At 51.0% G+C, this 16,903-nt stretch overlaps 4 protein-coding genes across 4 annotated transcripts; 3 read left to right on the top strand and 1 right to left on the bottom strand.

Moving 5' to 3' along the window:
* Positions 1–1,107: 1,107 nt before the first annotated feature.
* POX_a01232 (uncharacterized protein) lies at positions 1,108–1,474 on the top strand (the record flags this gene model as incomplete). Its single annotated transcript, XM_050110162.1, has 2 exons — positions 1,108–1,120; positions 1,305–1,474. 2 exons carry the CDS (start codon positions 1,108–1,110, stop codon positions 1,472–1,474), a joined length of 183 nt encoding a protein of 60 aa, XP_049973930.1.
* Positions 1,475–2,290: 816 nt separating this feature from the next.
* On the bottom strand, positions 2,291–5,775 carry POX_a01231 (uncharacterized protein; the record flags this gene model as incomplete). The annotated part of the gene is made up of 6 exons (XM_050110161.1): positions 2,291–3,160; positions 3,211–3,261; positions 3,314–4,049; positions 4,102–5,102; positions 5,150–5,414; positions 5,480–5,775. The coding sequence occupies 6 exons, from the start codon at positions 5,773–5,775 to the stop codon at positions 2,291–2,293; spliced, it is 3,219 nt and encodes a 1,072-aa protein (XP_049973929.1).
* A 4,226-nt stretch (positions 5,776–10,001) lies between these two features.
* On the top strand, positions 10,002–12,112 carry POX_a01230 (Serine/threonine-protein kinase 32B; the record flags this gene model as incomplete). The annotated part of the gene is made up of 7 exons (XM_050110160.1): positions 10,002–10,044; positions 10,142–10,264; positions 10,338–10,449; positions 10,513–10,717; positions 10,784–10,939; positions 10,992–11,476; positions 11,533–12,112. 7 exons carry the CDS (start codon positions 10,002–10,004, stop codon positions 12,110–12,112), a joined length of 1,704 nt encoding a protein of 567 aa, XP_049973928.1.
* Positions 12,113–13,793: 1,681 nt separating this feature from the next.
* Positions 13,794–16,618, top strand: POX_a01229 (putative glucan 1,3-beta-glucosidase D; the record flags this gene model as incomplete). The annotated part of the gene is made up of 3 exons (XM_050110159.1): positions 13,794–15,035; positions 15,116–16,122; positions 16,198–16,618. The coding sequence occupies 3 exons, from the start codon at positions 13,794–13,796 to the stop codon at positions 16,616–16,618; spliced, it is 2,670 nt and encodes an 889-aa protein (XP_049973927.1).
* Positions 16,619–16,903: the final 285 nt, after the last annotated feature.

Raw genomic sequence — 16,903 nt, 5'->3', positions numbered from 1 at the left:
GCTGATGGAGCTTAACCAGGGCAGCCTTTGTCCTGGCCAATCAGAAAGTGCAACAATTGGGCCCTCAGACCAGGGGTGGACTAATTACTCTTTTGACAGTTAGATTGTTTCGAGAGACGACTTGCCCATTTACTGTGTTCATGCAGCACGTTTCATCGGCGATGCGCATGGGCCTTGCGACATGACAACACATCACCTTGAGAATCATGAAAAAGAAAACAAAAAACTTTCCAGCTGTGTGGGGCACTCATCGTTTCTTTTGGAGCAAGGGCCCGCGTGGGTTCCTCGTTTCCATTTTCACGGCTGTCGCAAACGGTTTCCGTCGGACATGTCTGCGAGAATTTGACAATTGTCAGATGCTCCAGGGCGCCCGATAAGCCCGAAATCAGTCCCGTTTATGACCGGTCTCTTGACCGGTGCGGCAAGCGAGGTCTTTCAAATTATGGTTGGCTGATCTGCTGCAGAAGCATGATCGTTGAGACTGAGTACATGGATTCCGTGCCGAAGTTCTGAAGGAGTGCATTGAATATGCTTGAGCGAGTCATGATTGACATGGATCCGCTGCATGATTTCCTGTCATACTGCGGTAATCAAGTTCGCCTACTGTCTAATCTATGCACCGATCCCTGCAGGTGGTCGATTTCACCGGGTACTTCTGCGTGCTCCGGTCCAGTTGGCCGGTGATATCGCCGGTATGGTTCCTGTACTTCACGTCTACCGATAAGTGGAGGAAACCAGATGATAGTAACCATCACAACTTTCTACTCGGAGTTTAAGACTGAAAAATTTTCGCAATTCGGGAGCGTCTCACATACCCCTTTGATTCTGAGGGCCCCATCTGCAAGGCAATAGACTTCTAGGAGGGGCGGATGGCGAATAGATTGAGATGATGCCTAAGGCATCAAGTTCCGGAGGAAGCAGGAGGAAGCCCTGCCAGTGGTAATCGCCCGTGCCTTCCAAAGGTTGACGTGACCTCCATGTCCCTGACTCAGCAATTGTATCACGTGATATGGATCTCCGGCCAGCAGCCGGAGAAGGATGAATTTGTCCGCAACCTCCCAGATTCCTAGACCACCGCCCCAGTTTCATTGGAAATCCCAGGTCACAATGGCGAAAAAAGGTTCGTCAGTCTCTGATCCTACACGATCAATTTTTGCCTCTCGTATCGATATGTGGAGTCCGACGCCTGCCAGCTCGATCGCTCCAGCCAGCTCTGGAACCCCGAGATGCAGCCCGTCGGAGAGACCAAGCATGGAGAACGTTCAATGATTCCCGGTCCGTGCTAATTGCTTTCTCCTCAATAGCAAAGTCTCGTACCATCACCGTTCGGTTGATCTCCATGGCCATGACCGGGTTTTACCGCACCATGATCCGGCCTCGTACGCATCGACCGCTTTCCATGCTCAAGTACGACCCCGTTGTCAAGAAGAAGGTGCTCTTCCTGGAGGCCACCAAGGGCGGAAAGGCAAAATAGATGGCGATCATCTCTCCGAATTCTCAGTATACCTCCTCTTTCAATACATTCAGCACACTACGGCGCTCGTCGCAACCACCCTCTCGCGCGACAGACCGCAGGGCACATGGGGGACTCGGACCCCCCCCCCCCTTTTACGAATCCTCATCTCTTTATGCGCCTGCGGAAAAAAAAACGAATGTGGCTCGTCTTCCATGGATATTTGGCGCATACCAAAGGAGTGTGCTAGTTATGATTGGCAAATCCACGAGTCGATAGATCGAACATGTACACTATTTTATTTTGAGAATGTGCGAAGAGGGCGCCCTGCTCGCTTCAGCTTGGATGAACATTCTCTCTTTCTGGCGTTTTGAGCATTGCGAACATGGCTGTAATAATGTTCGAGAAATACCACTTGTCATTTTGTTTTCAAAGCCTGCCTTTTTGAGGTAATCATTCCCGCTTAACATACAGGACAGACCGGTTCAAGGTTCTCTCGGTACGTTAAATAAAATGCGAGTCATATCTGAACCATACATTGGTAGGTCACAGGCCCCTAAGGAATTAATATCAGGAGCTTCCCGTGCCATAGAGTTTATAAAAGGGACGCCCCCTGCCTTTGCTGAAGACGCTCCAGTCAAGATAGTGATATGCCAAGGGAATCACTACCCTGGCAATAACCAAACCCAGCAATTCAGCTGTCACGAATACTCGCAGACCGCTATGCTGCTCGGCTACCTCGGCTGAACCGAGCATTGTAACGGTCGCCTGTATCCGCCGAATGGAAGGAAGCAAATCAGCAAGATCCATCTGACAATGATGAGTGAGAGATGCTTGCTAACCTTTCGAACCTCGCTTCCCCCGACCCCGAGTGTTGGTACGGTTCCCCGTTTCCGTGCTACTCGATACCGAGACAAATCCTTTGAGGCCTGGTCGTCGCTGTGCAGATGATGCAGCCCGGCCCACCGTGGGAGGTTGCTCCTGTTGCATTTCATTCTCCAAAGCTTGAACTCGACTGTATGTCCACTTGTTCACGTGCTTTTTGGCCTGAGCTGGTTGCTGAGCGCCATGTACCTCTGGTCGTTTGGGATCTTCTTGACTACCAGTAAAGCCAGCACCGGTGGTATCTGACTCATTTGGTTTCTCACTGCTCTGTTTTCGACATCGCAAAAAGTTGACTGCCTTACGCTTCGTATTTGCTCGTTGAGAAGGCGAGTCCATATCTTGGGGAATGTCGAAGACTTTCGTGGCATCTATCTCGGTAGTCGGTGGAATATTTTCTTGCTCATGATGGTCATCGCTTCTGTCGACATTCTTTGGTGTATTCATCTTTGCTTGGTCTGCGGGCGTCGTAAACAGTGGAAACTCATCTGACATGAACAGCATCGTAAAGTCTGCTGGCTCCTCAAATTGCGTTTCACTCCTCATTGGTGACAGTCGATTACTGATGGTGGAAAACGGAACGATACTCGTGGGTGATACATTAGAACACGCCTTTTCCGCTGATTGGGAAAAAGAGGCTTGCTCGAGCACGTGAATCCGTTCTTGCGCTTGCCTCAGCTGCTCTTCAAGACCGTTTCTTTCGAGACACGAGCTTGCTTCAGCTGCTTGGTGTTTCTCTATCTCGACTGACTGGGCCTCAATTTGAGCCATCTGCTCCGCGCAAGCTTGGCTAAGCTCCTGAATTCGCTGATCCGCTTCATGTGCCTGATAGAATCAGTCTAGGTCTACAACCTGAAGCTGTGCCTCGAACATACCAGAGTCTCGCGTTCGGTTTGACGATCATTCAGTAATTCCTTGGCCTGAAGCTTTGTTCCCATCAGCCACAGGCATGTTTCGCGCGACTCATAGACGACTTACTAGAGTGTCCTTGGCTTTATCCACATCAGTCAATAAAGCCCCAGCTCCTTTCTCATAGGCTTGCTTTTCTGCCCGGAGAGCCCGCAATTCTTGCTCATGCCGAGCCTCTAATTGCCTCTGAGAGAGGGCGCATTCATCGGTCACATCTTGACGGATTTGCTGCAGCTTCAATTCCATTGTGTCGGTCCAAGTTTTCTGCTCGTTCTCCAAAGCGTGCATGCGAGTCTCATACATTTTCAGTCGCTCTTTTGCATCAGCGAGCGATTGCTCTAATCCTGTGATCCGAGCATCCTTGCTGAGGTTCAGCTGTTTGAGACTTTCAATAGTCGAAGTCAATGATTCGGCTTGACTTTGGAGTTTTACATTTTCTGCGACATTTTCTGTCAGCTGCGTCTCTACCAGCTGGCGATCTTTCTCGGAGACTGATCTTAAGGCCCTCATCTCTTCGAGCATTGCGCCAAGTTCTTGACATTGATGCAGAATGGCTTCGTGGGCATGGGACACGGCGTCCACAGAAGCCTCCAAACCTTTGAGTGTGGGGTCGAAGGCACCTAGCTGATCCTTGAATAAACTATATGTGATGCGACAGTCGGTAAGCTGCTGAGAAATTTGTGACTCTGGGCCAATTTGGGCCTGAATCAATTGCAAGCTGTTGTGAATATCCCTGGAGGTAGAAGAACTGGTACTGATATGGGTTTCGATGTCTCCTGCAAGGCGCGAAGCCATCTTGTCGATTCTGGAATAGATTTATTAGCTTTCCTTCGAACTCTTATGATCATGCTGCTCACTGGAAGACTATGTCTCGAGTCCGTTCCCCAAGCTCTCGAATTTCCAGCTTTCCTTCCGCAGACCGCTCACTCAGGTTCTGGATAGGGTCACGAATTTGGGCGAGGGCGCCGTTGAAGGCCGCACGTATCTCATCCCGAAAAACATGCCCGTCCCTGGAGACAGACTTGAGACCCACGTCCAGCTGTTGCATGGTTTTTTGCTGGTGCTCTCTGATTTCTCTCATCTGGTTGGTCTGATACTGGGCGTGGTATTGAATGAAAGATTCCAACTTGAGGCTGCGATTTCTTTCAGTCGTCAAATCTATCTTCAGACACTCCACTTGCTCTTGAGCAACTGAGAGGGCCTGCTGTAGCAACGCAACGCGCTGTCCTTTCTCAAAAACTTGCTCACGCTGCCGGTCAATCATCGCTTGCGCTCGGGTGATATTCAGCTTAATTTCACCAATCTCGCGGAAGAGATTGTCCTTCTCCTGCTTCAAGTGCGTAGCGGTCTCCTTACATCGCTTGTGATCCTCGCATAACGAATCATAGTCTCGCCCCAGCTCGTCTATGACCTGCCTGAGTTTTCGAATTCTGAGCTTCCAATCACTCAGACGGTTGTCAGCCTTGTCGATGCTGGCTTGCTTTTCCTCGATCAGTAGACGTGCCGCCTCTAGATGGTGGCGAAGTGTTTCTCGTTCAATCATGAGCTCTTTGTTTTGTGCTTCGATTCGATGCTTGGTGTTGGAAATTTCAACTTCTTTCTCTTCCCGCTGTCTGATCCTCTTGATGAGCATCTCAAACAAAGCCTCCTCGCTGTACAAGACAATATCCGTCTCGTTGCTCGAAATCGATCTTCCTTGGCGTCGGGATGCTGACTTTCGATTTTCACACCGAGTCTTGGAGACTCGAGAGTCATCTTTTGGTCTGAGTGCTTTTGCCAAGGATGGAGTTTGTGTTGCGGGTTTGCGAAGATACTGGCCGCGAGTTGAACGAGCGCTACTGGTTGCGGATGCCTTGGCCTTTGTGTTGTTAGAAAAAGAGACTGCGCAATTCGATTCAAACATACCACTAAGCTGCTATTGAGTGACTTTTGCGTCGCTGGTACCGAGTCGGTATCTAGTACCTGGTTGTCCAACCCGGCTTTCTTTGCCAATTGAATGTGAGCTTGGTCCTGCGTGAGGAAAATTTTGGCAATATCAGGCGAATTACGGACTTGGGAAGGAATATTGCGCGACGAGAAAGAGCTTTTCGGCCGGGGACATGGACTTTCATCTTCAGCGTACTGCTCCAGAGACTGTCGTGCAAGGCCATCTTGAGATGCAGACGGTTCTCTGGTAGAGAAGCTTGTGAGAAGCAAGCCTGAGTACATTTGATGAATGGTCTGGGCCACACTCACCGGTCCTGCATCTGCCTCTTCTCATTTACCTGCGGTTGTGTACTGGTGATTTTCTCAACGGGCACATTACGGTACTGTGTCAATCGAGACACAGGCTTGAGTGCAAAATCTTTATGCTGGACCGATGGCTTTGCAAATGAAAAGCCCGTACTCTCTATGATGGAGCTCTTTGGCCGCTGCATGAGGGGCGGCTTGTGATTCTCTCCCAGGACCTCATGAAGCGGTGAGGTCTGCTTCGGCACCGGGAATTGTTGAGGGGTAGTTTCTGGCAATGAACCCGGGGCCGGTGAGCTCATAATGCCAAGGAGATAGTGTTTTAAAAGAGTTGTGGTGAGATATGAACGCAGGTGGAGAGGATGGAGTGAGGTCAGCGCAGAGGTGCTGCCGGACACCATACGGTTGGGTGGACGCAATAAAGGCAAGAGCGGATATCCCGTGACGAGGCAAGCTCAAGAAGGTCTCACCAGCACATGAAAAGCTCACAGTCTCATTCAGATTTCCAAAAAAAGCTTAATCAAAGTCTTATATCAGTTCTCGGCCATGATAGGAGCTGTTGTAGGCCAGGACGTATGAAACTTTTGGTGTCTCTGGTAGTAGCAGGTATGGGGTGATGATACTCCTCATCCTGTTCCAATGGACAAGGAATACCGACAATAGCGCAGAATTTGACTCATGCCCCTTGGCCCATCTGTAGAGAATGGGTTGAGTCTTCTCATCATGGTCATACTCGCATCGTTGTAGAGCAATCTTTTAATTTGGCGATGTGTCCGGCTAAGATAGCTGGGACGCTTTGAATGGGTAGGCCTGACAGATACCTAGGTATTTATTCGTGTAAGCAGACTGGCAGGGACCACTACATAAGTTGGCATAGACTGTTGACCTGCGTTTGGGCTTTGGCAGTCCTGTCATCCGACGCTAGCAATATGAACTCCGCATTCCTAGTAGTCCACGGTTTTCCAAGATGACGAACAAAAAGAAAGATTGCGGATTCGATACTGATCTCGATATCATGATGTGTTTGAAGATGCAACCTTGAGAATCAGGACATGCCTCGTTAGCCCTGTATATTGACCGGGAAAATGATTAGGTGCAGGCAATTGCTTCCCATGATTCGATGTCAAGTCAATGCATCAATTATAACAAATACACATCTATATTTCTGTGAATGGTCCTTTCGTGCTCGACCATCTTTCTGTAAAGGATATCGCGGCCTGGCGAGGGTTGTGTCCACATCGGTACTCCTGATCGATATTGGCGGCCGTTTGTGAGGTACCGGTCGCCCAGATACACCACCCGCTCATCGAGTGGTTAGCCCGTTGGCAGATCAGCGGGTCAGACAGCGGACCGATCGCGAAAGACAGGGTGAGCAGGCGATTTATCATATTACGCTCGAGCCCAGCTTGAAGTAGAGAGCAGGATCGGGCATGTTACCATTGTGGATTACTTGATGGAGAATACATCCATTTGAAATGGGTAGGTCAGACAGCGCGCTAAGGTTGGTGCACGGCCTGGCACCTAGAGGACGACTAAATACAGGCTGACAAGGTCCACTGGTAGTTTGGTATACGAAATAAATAAGCCAGATGGAATTCCAAGGAGCCGTTGTCCTTTTGAAATTTCCACTACTGACACGTAAATAAAAGAAACCTAAGCTCGCGGCTATGTACTAGTAGCTTTCTGTACATATCCCCGCTGTTGGTCTGACAAGGATCAGGGATCGTCAGGGTTAAGGCACCCAATCTGAAACTTTGCATCTCAGCGTCGGCCACCGGGAGTTTTATGCACCATGAAACCATGGAAGAACCGTGCTTCTTGCCTGAAACACCGGATCAGGACCGAGATCGATGTGTGGTAAGACAATCACGAGCTAGACAAGAGGTTACGGGCTACTGTCGATCCAGCATCTGCCTTTCTGCGACGCCCAGATGATTAAGAATTATGGCGTGAAAAGGGACTGACCACTGGTCAGGACTCGAGGATACTGTTGATCTCCAAAAAGACTGAAATTTGGGTCACGAACATCAAGGAACCGACCGTGTTGGATACCCCACCTCCGGGGCATGCTTGCCCCTTTGGCTTGGGTGAGATTGTCATCCGTTGCCACAAGTTCGCGAACCCATCAGCAGGCAAGAAAGTGATCAATCGACTGCATCACGACCCCTGCCGTACTCCAGGTCCCTGGCGCATGATATGATTGTTCCATATACCTAGATCTAGATGCTTGACCTGCATGGATGTGACCAGTTGGAATATGTCGATCGCGTGTCGGCTTACATATAGGAAGAGCGCACACGCGTCCTGCTGCGCGCGCCGAGTCAAGCCCCGAAATTTGAGGAGCGACCGGCTGGACTTGCAATCCTTGCATCCAGGACGTGGTCGAGGGCGGTGAAGAACGTGGCGGCCACGAGATTTCGGAGGTGCGAAAGTTTGGAGGGGGTCTATCGCGTGGCAAAGGCAATTGCGATATCCAAACTCACCCAGTTTGGGGGGGGGCGGGCGGCCCTGCAGAACGAGAAATGGCCAGGGCCAACGGGGTGACATTTAAAGCTGAGTTCCAGATGCTACTACATGCTGTTGCGGGTCTCGGGCTTCAAAACCGACATAAGCTAGGAAACCTCATGGCACTCACAAGCTTATCACAAGCTCCCATTCAATCCTTATGCCTAGTAGGCCACGGCAGAAACCTCATCTAAAGGGTCAGTCATTGTAGAGCACTCAATCGATTCCAACTGAGCCATCATGAGACAAAGGAGCCCTGCCGTGATCGTCATCCGGTAAGATTCTCACCTGCGGTCCGGAGAGCCGGAGAAGGTCCGCGCGAGAACCTCTTTTATGGGCCCTGTACTGCGATGGGCTCAAGCACCCGACGCCGAATGCCCATACCGTGGTCTCTCTCTCTCTCGCCGAGGTTCCATAAGAGTGCCTTTTCCCACTTTATGACCATACAGAAACCTCTTTGCACCGCAATCTCCGGCTACCGAAAAGGTTGTCCCAGAGGCGTCTCTCGAAAGACGGAGATGCCGATAACTTTATAGGGATTTATTATCCGAAACCGTCGTAGCCTGCAGCCAGAACCAGCGTTGAGACGTATCAACACAGCCACGGTTGGCGAATGAAGGACTTGGATGAAGTTTCGGAGAGTTCCCCCGCCAAGAGAGACCCAGCAGCCAGTGGATGGCGATATCATGGCCTCCACCTGAACAAGCCGCCTCTTCCTCTTCCAACTGACCACTAGCACAGGTCCCTCTAGGATAGTAGTATTGGTCGCCTGGTCTTCCATTCTTTTTCTTTTCTTCTTCACTTTCTTTCTCCTTTCTTTCTTTCAGAAAGTTTTTCTTCTTTTCTTTTCTTTTCTTTTTTACATCTTCTCCTTTTTTCTTATTCTTTTTCTTTTTTTGCTTTTCCGTGGGTCTGTCTAGCGCGCCTGTTCCGGCAACTCTCGACAACCTCGGAGCTGGATAGGCGGCAAGACACTGCTCCTCCAGTTCCTGATCTAGCGGATAAACCCTCTGTAGTGAAGACCAGCAATGACGATCAAACATGTCGACATGGAAGAGACAAAAGATGTGTGTAGAGAGATGGCTGATAGTGATCATAAAGACAGTAGATGGGTTGTGAGGTGATCTCTAGAGGCGTCAGATAGATGGATGTCGGGGTCATCAATCGACTCGCCAGAGGATTCACGTGGGAGATCCTCTTGCAGTTGAGTTTGTTAGTTCACGACTCGTCCAGCCCGATACCTCCGATGTACAAGTCCAGCCCGCCTGTTTCCCCCCTTAACAAGTGAACATGGCTTGTAGTGGGCGTGATTGGCTCCCGAGCGCCTGCGAAACTCTCCATACTGCCGCCTCTTGACCGCTCGGCATCCCCTTTCTTTCCTTTGAGACCTAGGACCCAATTGTCTGAGGACCGACGAGTTGCAAGCTTCTGCGACACTCTGGAAGAGCTGTGAGACATCTGTTGCACTCTCTGCCTTCAATTCGTTCCATACCAAGCATTTGTGTTGAGCCAATAGCCTCACCAGCTCCGCTGCGATCTTTCCAAATTCAAACCCTTCTTCCCGTTCGAACAGCACGCGCTCGGGATCTCCCCTTCGCTCTCGGTCCCTCGCCTGGCTCACAATTATACATATCCCGTCTCCTCCTGCAGCAATCCCGACAAACTTGACTTTCTACACTGTCGAGCGATCTGCGATCCTCGTTCGCCACAATTTGCTGACCTTGAACTTCCCGACCTCCGTCCACGATCCTGCATATTTGGCCCGGCCCGATTCACTGAAAACCCCGCTTCGCGATCCTTTATTCAGGATCCTCCACGTCGGTCCTCTCCCATGGACGTATAGGTGGCTGACTCCGTCATATCGACAAATCGGCAATTTCCCATTTTCTCTACTCGCTTCTAGTTCCTCCTTGGCACTCGTGAAGAAGGAACCTCAATACTCGGACCGATCTTGAACTTGGGATGTGGTCGACGAATACTGGAAGAATATAGTTTCCGAGAATAATATACAGCTCAGTGCAAGATGGGTAATTCCCAAGGGAAGCCAGTGGCTTGCAACGATGCGGGTACGTCGAAAAGCATGGTGTGCGGACGCAAGATTCCTTGAAGCTCCGTCAGCCAGGGTGGGGAAATTGAAGTGATTCATTAACATTGGCAACACAGTGAACCTGAATCACTTTCGCCTCCTCCGTGTGGTCGGGAAAGGCGCATTCGGAAAGGTCCGCATTGTGGAGAGAAAGGACACAGGTCTGACATTTGCTCTGAAATACATCCGGAAAGAAGAAGGTACGTTTTCATCGCCGCGTTACAACATTTTGTCGTCGATCAATCTGGACTCGGCTCACTCAATACATTCCAGTTGTACGGTCGGAGAGCGTGCGAAATATCATCCGTGAAAGACGCATGTTAGAACACTTGAACCACCCATTCCTTTGCAACTTGCGATACAGTTTTCAGGATATGGAGTACATGTAAGTCTCGACGACTAGTCCACTCTCGACTTGCACAAATGAGCTCACCCCGGCCTTTGTTAGTTACATCGTGGTGGACTTGATGAACGGCGGCGACCTGCGCTTCCATATCTCGCGAAAGTGTTTCACCGAGGAGGCAGTGCGGTTTTGGATGGCCGAACTTGCATGCGCTCTCAGGTATATCCACTCGCAGGGCATTATTCACCGCGATCTCAAGCCCGATAATGTCCTGCTGGATTCAGAGGGACACGTTCATTTGGCCGATTTTGTATGAGTTTTCCACGCTGCTACAGTCTTTGAACAACACTGACCCATTTCTCCGGCTTTGTTTTAGAACGTGGCGTCCGACTTCCGACCGGGAAAGCCTTTGACCAGTAAATCCGGAACACTGGCTTACCTGGCCCCCGAAGTTTACGAGGGCGGTGGATACTACTTTGAGGTCGATTGGTGGTCACTCGGAGTCACATTCTATGAATGCATATACAACAAGGTACGTGTTCAAAGCTCTTTGACTGCGGGATTGGGCTAACGGCCACATGAAGCGCCCATTCGAAGGTCGCACTCAAGAGGCTCTCAGCGAAAGCATCAAGAAGGCCCAGCCCAAGTACTACGTCACCAACCCAGCTGTTTCCGTGCCCTGTCTGCGAGCTCTGTCTGCACTACTTGAGAAGGACCGTAGTCGTCGCATTGGTGCCATAGGGTTCGAGAGTTTCACTTCGCACATGTTCTTCGCCGATATCGATTTCGACGCCCTTGAAAGAAAGGAATACGCCCCAGTCTTCCGCCCATCCAGTGACAAGACCAACTTCGATGCAACATACGATCTCGAAGAGTTATTGTTGGAAGAAGCGCCGCTGGAGGCCCGTGCCCGCCGACAGAAGCCTCGAGCCGAACTACGTGAGGACGCGACCGCGAAAGAGGTCCGCGAGGATGAACTGCACCGTCTGATCGAGACAATGTTCATGCCCTTTGACTATACACTGGCTACTTTCCAAGGCAATGCGGCTGACGCCATCGCTGCAACAACGTGAGTAGGACACTGTCATCATGCTCGTTGAATTAATACTCACTCGTCCATCGCAGCAACCCCGAAGACATCCTTCCTATTGCAAACACGAATACGACGACGACAACTACCCCCACCACCGCGACTTCTCATTCTCGTCACCTTTCACAGCCGGATTCTTCTGCGCGAAACTCTCCTCCTCCCAACCAGGATCGTCCTTATCATGCTGTCTCACATAATTACAGTGAAACTCTGACCGGGCACAGCGAGAGCGCCGATCCCAACGACACTGCCTCTGCTCCTCACCCATCTTCACCCTCGACCCGTGCATCACCCTCGCCTCCTCCTGCACCCATGCCTCCTGCGCCTTCCTTCCATCGTCCGTTACCCCCGGCGCCTCGCCCCGGGGGTGCCACCCGCAAAATGAGCAAGGGAGGTGGTGTACAGATGGTGTTGGAGGAAGCCGGCAGTTGGAGCGAGCTCGCAGACCACAGTTCCACCCTGCCCGCCGAGGGTCTTGATGGGGCGGGCAAGGGCAAGCAGGCGAATAGTGGTATGCTTTCGTTCCTCAGCAGAAAGAAAGGCCGCGACCGTAGCCCTAAACCCACCGAGCCGGGAGTTCTGGGTAAAGAGGGAGCTCGGCAAATTATCAGCTGAAGCAGATTCCAGTGCTTTTCCATCGATGTGGGAAGATCTTTTTGCCACCCATGAATATATTTCCGCCCAATCTGAGCTTGTCGAGGTCAGCGATGGAGTCGATTTGCGACGAGAGCCACCATGGGCTCTGCAAACACAATCCGGTGTTGAACGCGAGTGAAAAATACCCTTTGGTAAATCGTCTTGCCGAACGCATCTTTTGTTTCGACGAAGCAATTCACGGAGACTTCGACACGACCCAAAATGCCTTACTTGTCTTTCTGATTGGACGCTACAGTTTTTAATTCATATGCCCGTCTGACGTTTTGTTTATTATCATTTGTCACCCACCCCCTTTTGATTGTTTCTGTTTGTTTACCTTTCCTCCCACCCTGGAGGCAATCAGTCTTGTGACCGCGCGCCTCCCAGGCTGTCTCAAGATACGCTTCTTATAGGACGGCATACTCATGCAACCATGAGTATGAAAAGTCGTCCATTTTCCGCTTCGCTTCGTTGATCGTCATTCACCTAGATTCCCCTCACTCAGCAGCCGCTGATCTTTCTGATTCATTATCTGTTCTTTGGCCTTGACCCACTCCACTTGGCTCGACTCTTGACTCTTATTCATCACAGACTGTACAGGTGGCGATCTTCGATTTTCCATTGAGCCTTGTTGGAGGCTTTTGTGAACATGCACCATTTTTTACCCACTGCATTTGCTTCGGTTGTCTGCCTCAGATCCAGTGGTCGGGATGTTCATATCCTGCCTTGGTCGACTACGAGGTTGAGACAACAAATGTCTTCTCTTTGGGCTGTGATCTATTCTCCTCTACGTGTTTTTCTTTCCGGTTTCAGTGCGCTCAAACGGAACCGGAAGATTTCGTTGCATCGCGTGTATCTGGAGGCCACCTAGGACTGCTATTTCGAACGTAAGGTCCACTTGGTGATTTCTTGATGCCTTTATATACATCTCCTGAACAGAAACGAATAAAAGATTAACAAGTAATTCGCGTGCATCTAAAAAGAGATATGAATATGGCGAGATATCTCTCAAATCAGAAGCAGCAGCAGCAGCAGAAGAAGAAAGGTTTACGTACATTCCTCGACCGCATCCACATCACATCAGGTTCAAATAGTTTGATGATTCGAGCAGTTTGGTACCTAATGGCCATGAAATCTTGTCCACCACGTCATTCGATCGGGTCAGTCTCAACTCCCGGTGGCGCGTTGTTGCTATTTGTGGTGCTTGCCGCACTAACACTCATGGGGTAAAAGCAAAACACAAACTGGTGGATATCACACTGGTACCTGATTTATCACACGAGACACAGCTCCTACACTCTTCGGAGCTGCCACGCGGGGCCTTTCTCACTGGCCAAGCGAAGGCACGCTACGCTCTTCCATCTCCCATCTACATATTACACTCTCCATCCTCTCGAGTCGTGCGAGTCCGCACGTCCCGCAAACCAAGCCCCCAAAGTCTTTCAGGCGGGCGTATACCAGCTTCCTTGCCAGACGCTCCTCTCCTTCCCTTCCCCCCCTCTCATTTCCGCCCAGAGTATTTCGCTTCCGAAACACGTGCCCGCATTCTTTTTTCAAGGGGACAGGGGGAAGATTCTAATACACAGTCAATTTCCTCAATTGGCCACGAGGGAATCCGCGGGGGACGGTCGCCAATCTCTTTCTCGATTCGGCCGCTCACATGCCAGGTCATTCGCGGAGTCGGGATCGCCAGGAGCCGCGCGATCGGACACGCGAGCGCGACCATGAACGTGAGCGCCGGCGGGAACATCAACGAGAGCGCGAGTATATCCGTGGACGCTATGAGGAAGACGATCAAGGTGGCGCATCGAGTCCAAGCCAAGCGCGTGGAAAATATCGATTCCGCGGCGAAGAGGGGTACGAATCTTACGACACGGGTGACGCTGGAGGAAGCGACTATGACGAGCGACGGCGACGCGAGCGGAGAGAGAGGCGTCGACAGCGAGAGCGAGAGGAGGAGAGGGCTTATAGTGATGCGGTGGAGGAGCGGCGCAGGGACAGGGAAAGATCAAAGGCCAGAGAATCCCCTGCGACGTCACCGGTCAAGAAGCGTGACCGTGAGCGCGATCGCGACGGCCAACGTCGACGACGAGGGATAGAAGACGAGGAGCGTCACAGGAGAGACGTCCGTGAGCGGCGGCATCGAGAGAAAGAGCGCGAGAGTGAGCTGGAAAGAGAAAGATTGAGAAATCTTGAGGCGGAGGCTCGGCGACAACGGCGAAAGGCCCGTGAGAGAGAAGAGCGACGCGATCGCGAATGGGAAAGAGAGGCTGCTGCGGCTGCGGCGGTTGCTGCGAAGCACCAGAGTACGGAGTCGACGGGCAGTGCATCCCATTTACTGAGCGCTGATCCAACGACTCGACTGATTTCGGAGCACGAAGACGATGAGCCGCCCGAATCATCTCGAGATGATGAGGAATTGCGACGCGAGCGCCGGAGACAGAAGAAGAAAAAGGCCGCGTTGTTGGGCGCTGGAGCTGTGGCTGCCGGGGATTTGGGGCAGCGTGTGAAGGAAGGAGGATCGCGGCATCGATCAGGCGCTCGTGTCGTGTCTGGAGCCTATCTGGAAGAAGGACGGGCTCATGATATGAAAATGCGCCATCGAGGAGGCGGCGGTCGTGCGGTGGAGAATGATTGGAAGCATGAACAAAGTTGGGATGGAAGTGATGGCGACGGTAGCCAAGCACCCAAGTGGAAATTTTGGGCGTCGTGGTCGAAGAAAAAGAGACTCATCGTTGGAGCCATCGTCCTCGGTCTTTTGGTTCTGGCCATTGCCATTCCGATCGCTGTCAGTCAATCGAAAAGTGGCGACGACGGTGGTTCGGACTCTTCGAAAAGCTCCCCCGATTCGGGTTCGCCATCCAACTCGAATCTGAATGGCGTCAATCCAGACAGTATCCCGGTAAGTCGACAACATGCTTATTCTCGATGAATTGTCATCTGCTAGTTCAAGTTAATCTAATCCCATTCCTGCTGTTACAGTCCTACGCCCAAGGGACCGTCCTTGATCCCTTTACGTGGTACGACACGGTTGGCTTCAATGTCACCTTCACCAACGAGACCGTCGGTGGCCTGTCGATAATGGGTCTCAACTCTTCATGGGACGATTCTGCTCGTGCAAACAGCCATGTGCCACCTCTCAATAAAAAATTCCCCTATGGGACACAGCCTATTCGGGGGGTCAACTTGGGCGGATGGCTCTCTCTCGAGCCATTCATCACACCATCCATGTTCAAAGGCTACTCATCCAATGTTATTGACGAATGGACCCTCACGCAGCAGCTGGGCTCTGCAGCAGCATCGACGCTCGAGAAACACTATGCAACTTTCATCACCGAGTCCGACATTGCCGAGATCAAAGACGCCGGACTGGACCATGTCCGCATCCCGTATTCCTACTGGGCAGTCACAACCTATGAAGGTGACCCATATGTCGCTCAAATCAGTTGGCGCTATCTACTACGAACCATTGAATACTGTCGAAAATACGGAATTCGTGTGAAGCTGGATCTTCACGGAGTTCCAGGCAGTCAAAATGGATGGAATCACAGTGGTCACCAAGGCAGAATTGGCTGGTTGATGGGGTCGGATGGTGATTTGAACCGCAAACGATCCCTGGAAGTCCACGACCAACTGTCTCGATTTTTTGCGCAAGACCGGTACAAAAATGTAGTGACGATGTACGGGTTGGCCAACGAACCGCTCATGCTCAACATCCCCGTTGAAAAGGTCTTGAACTGGACGCAGGAGGCCGCCGAAATGGTCCGCAAGAATGGCGTCGAAGCCACGATTATATTTCACGACGGGTTCCTGAATCTCGACAAGTGGTCCAACATGTTCAAAAACGGACCAGACAACATGTACCTCGATACCCATCAGTATACCATCTTCAACACGGGAGAGATTGTTCTCAACCATACGGCCAAGATTGATACCATTTGCAAAAGTTGGTATCCGATGATCCAGCGGGTCAACAGCGCCAGCGAAGGGTGAGCTTCTACATTCGTCACCCTCATTTGATAGGTCCATTTTACATACTAACTCGACTCTCATGTCTTCATCAGATGGGGTCCCACTATCTGCGGCGAATGGTCACAAGCCGACACCGACTGTGCAGAATATCTGAACAACGTGGGCCGAGGAACCCGCTGGGAGGGAACCTACGACACCAGCTCAAGCACCGTATACTGTCCCACGGCGGACCAAAAGTCGTGCAGCTGCACCAAAGCCAATGCCGACCCTACTACCTACTCGGACGCATACAAGAAATGGCTCCAAACATATGCCGAGGCTCAGATGTCCGCGTTCGAGACCGCGCAAGGCTGGATGTACTGGACGTGGCGGACCGAGACCGCTGCGCAATGGAGCTACCGTACGGCTTGGAAGAACGGCTACATGCCGAACAAGGCGTATTCGCCTTCTTTCAAGTGTGGGGATACCGTGCCCGACTTTGATGCCCTGGGACTCGCTGAATATTACCGATAAGACTTCGTTTCGCCGACCCATGATTTTCTTTCACGACCAACATTTTCAAGTGATCTAAATGGGATCTCATGTATATACCATTGCAGGGGTTCTTGTGATTTACTTGCCTGATCGATTGTTTACTTGCTATTTTAGACCATCATACCCTATCTATATCAATGAGAGATTTTTTGTGCACTAGTGCCTCTTGTGTGTGTACCAGTAGAGAAATTTCTACAAATTTCTGATCATTTGTTTTGATTATAATGCGACTAGTGTGGATACAGGCAATTTCATCACAGTCGA

Source organism: Penicillium oxalicum, chromosome I (assembly GCF_001723175.1).
Source record: "Penicillium oxalicum strain HP7-1 chromosome I, whole genome shotgun sequence".
Classification (NCBI taxonomy): Eukaryota; Fungi; Ascomycota; class Eurotiomycetes; order Eurotiales; family Aspergillaceae; genus Penicillium; species Penicillium oxalicum.
Note: the sequence above shows the minus strand (reverse complement) of the source record. Positions and strands in the feature narration are given on the sequence as shown.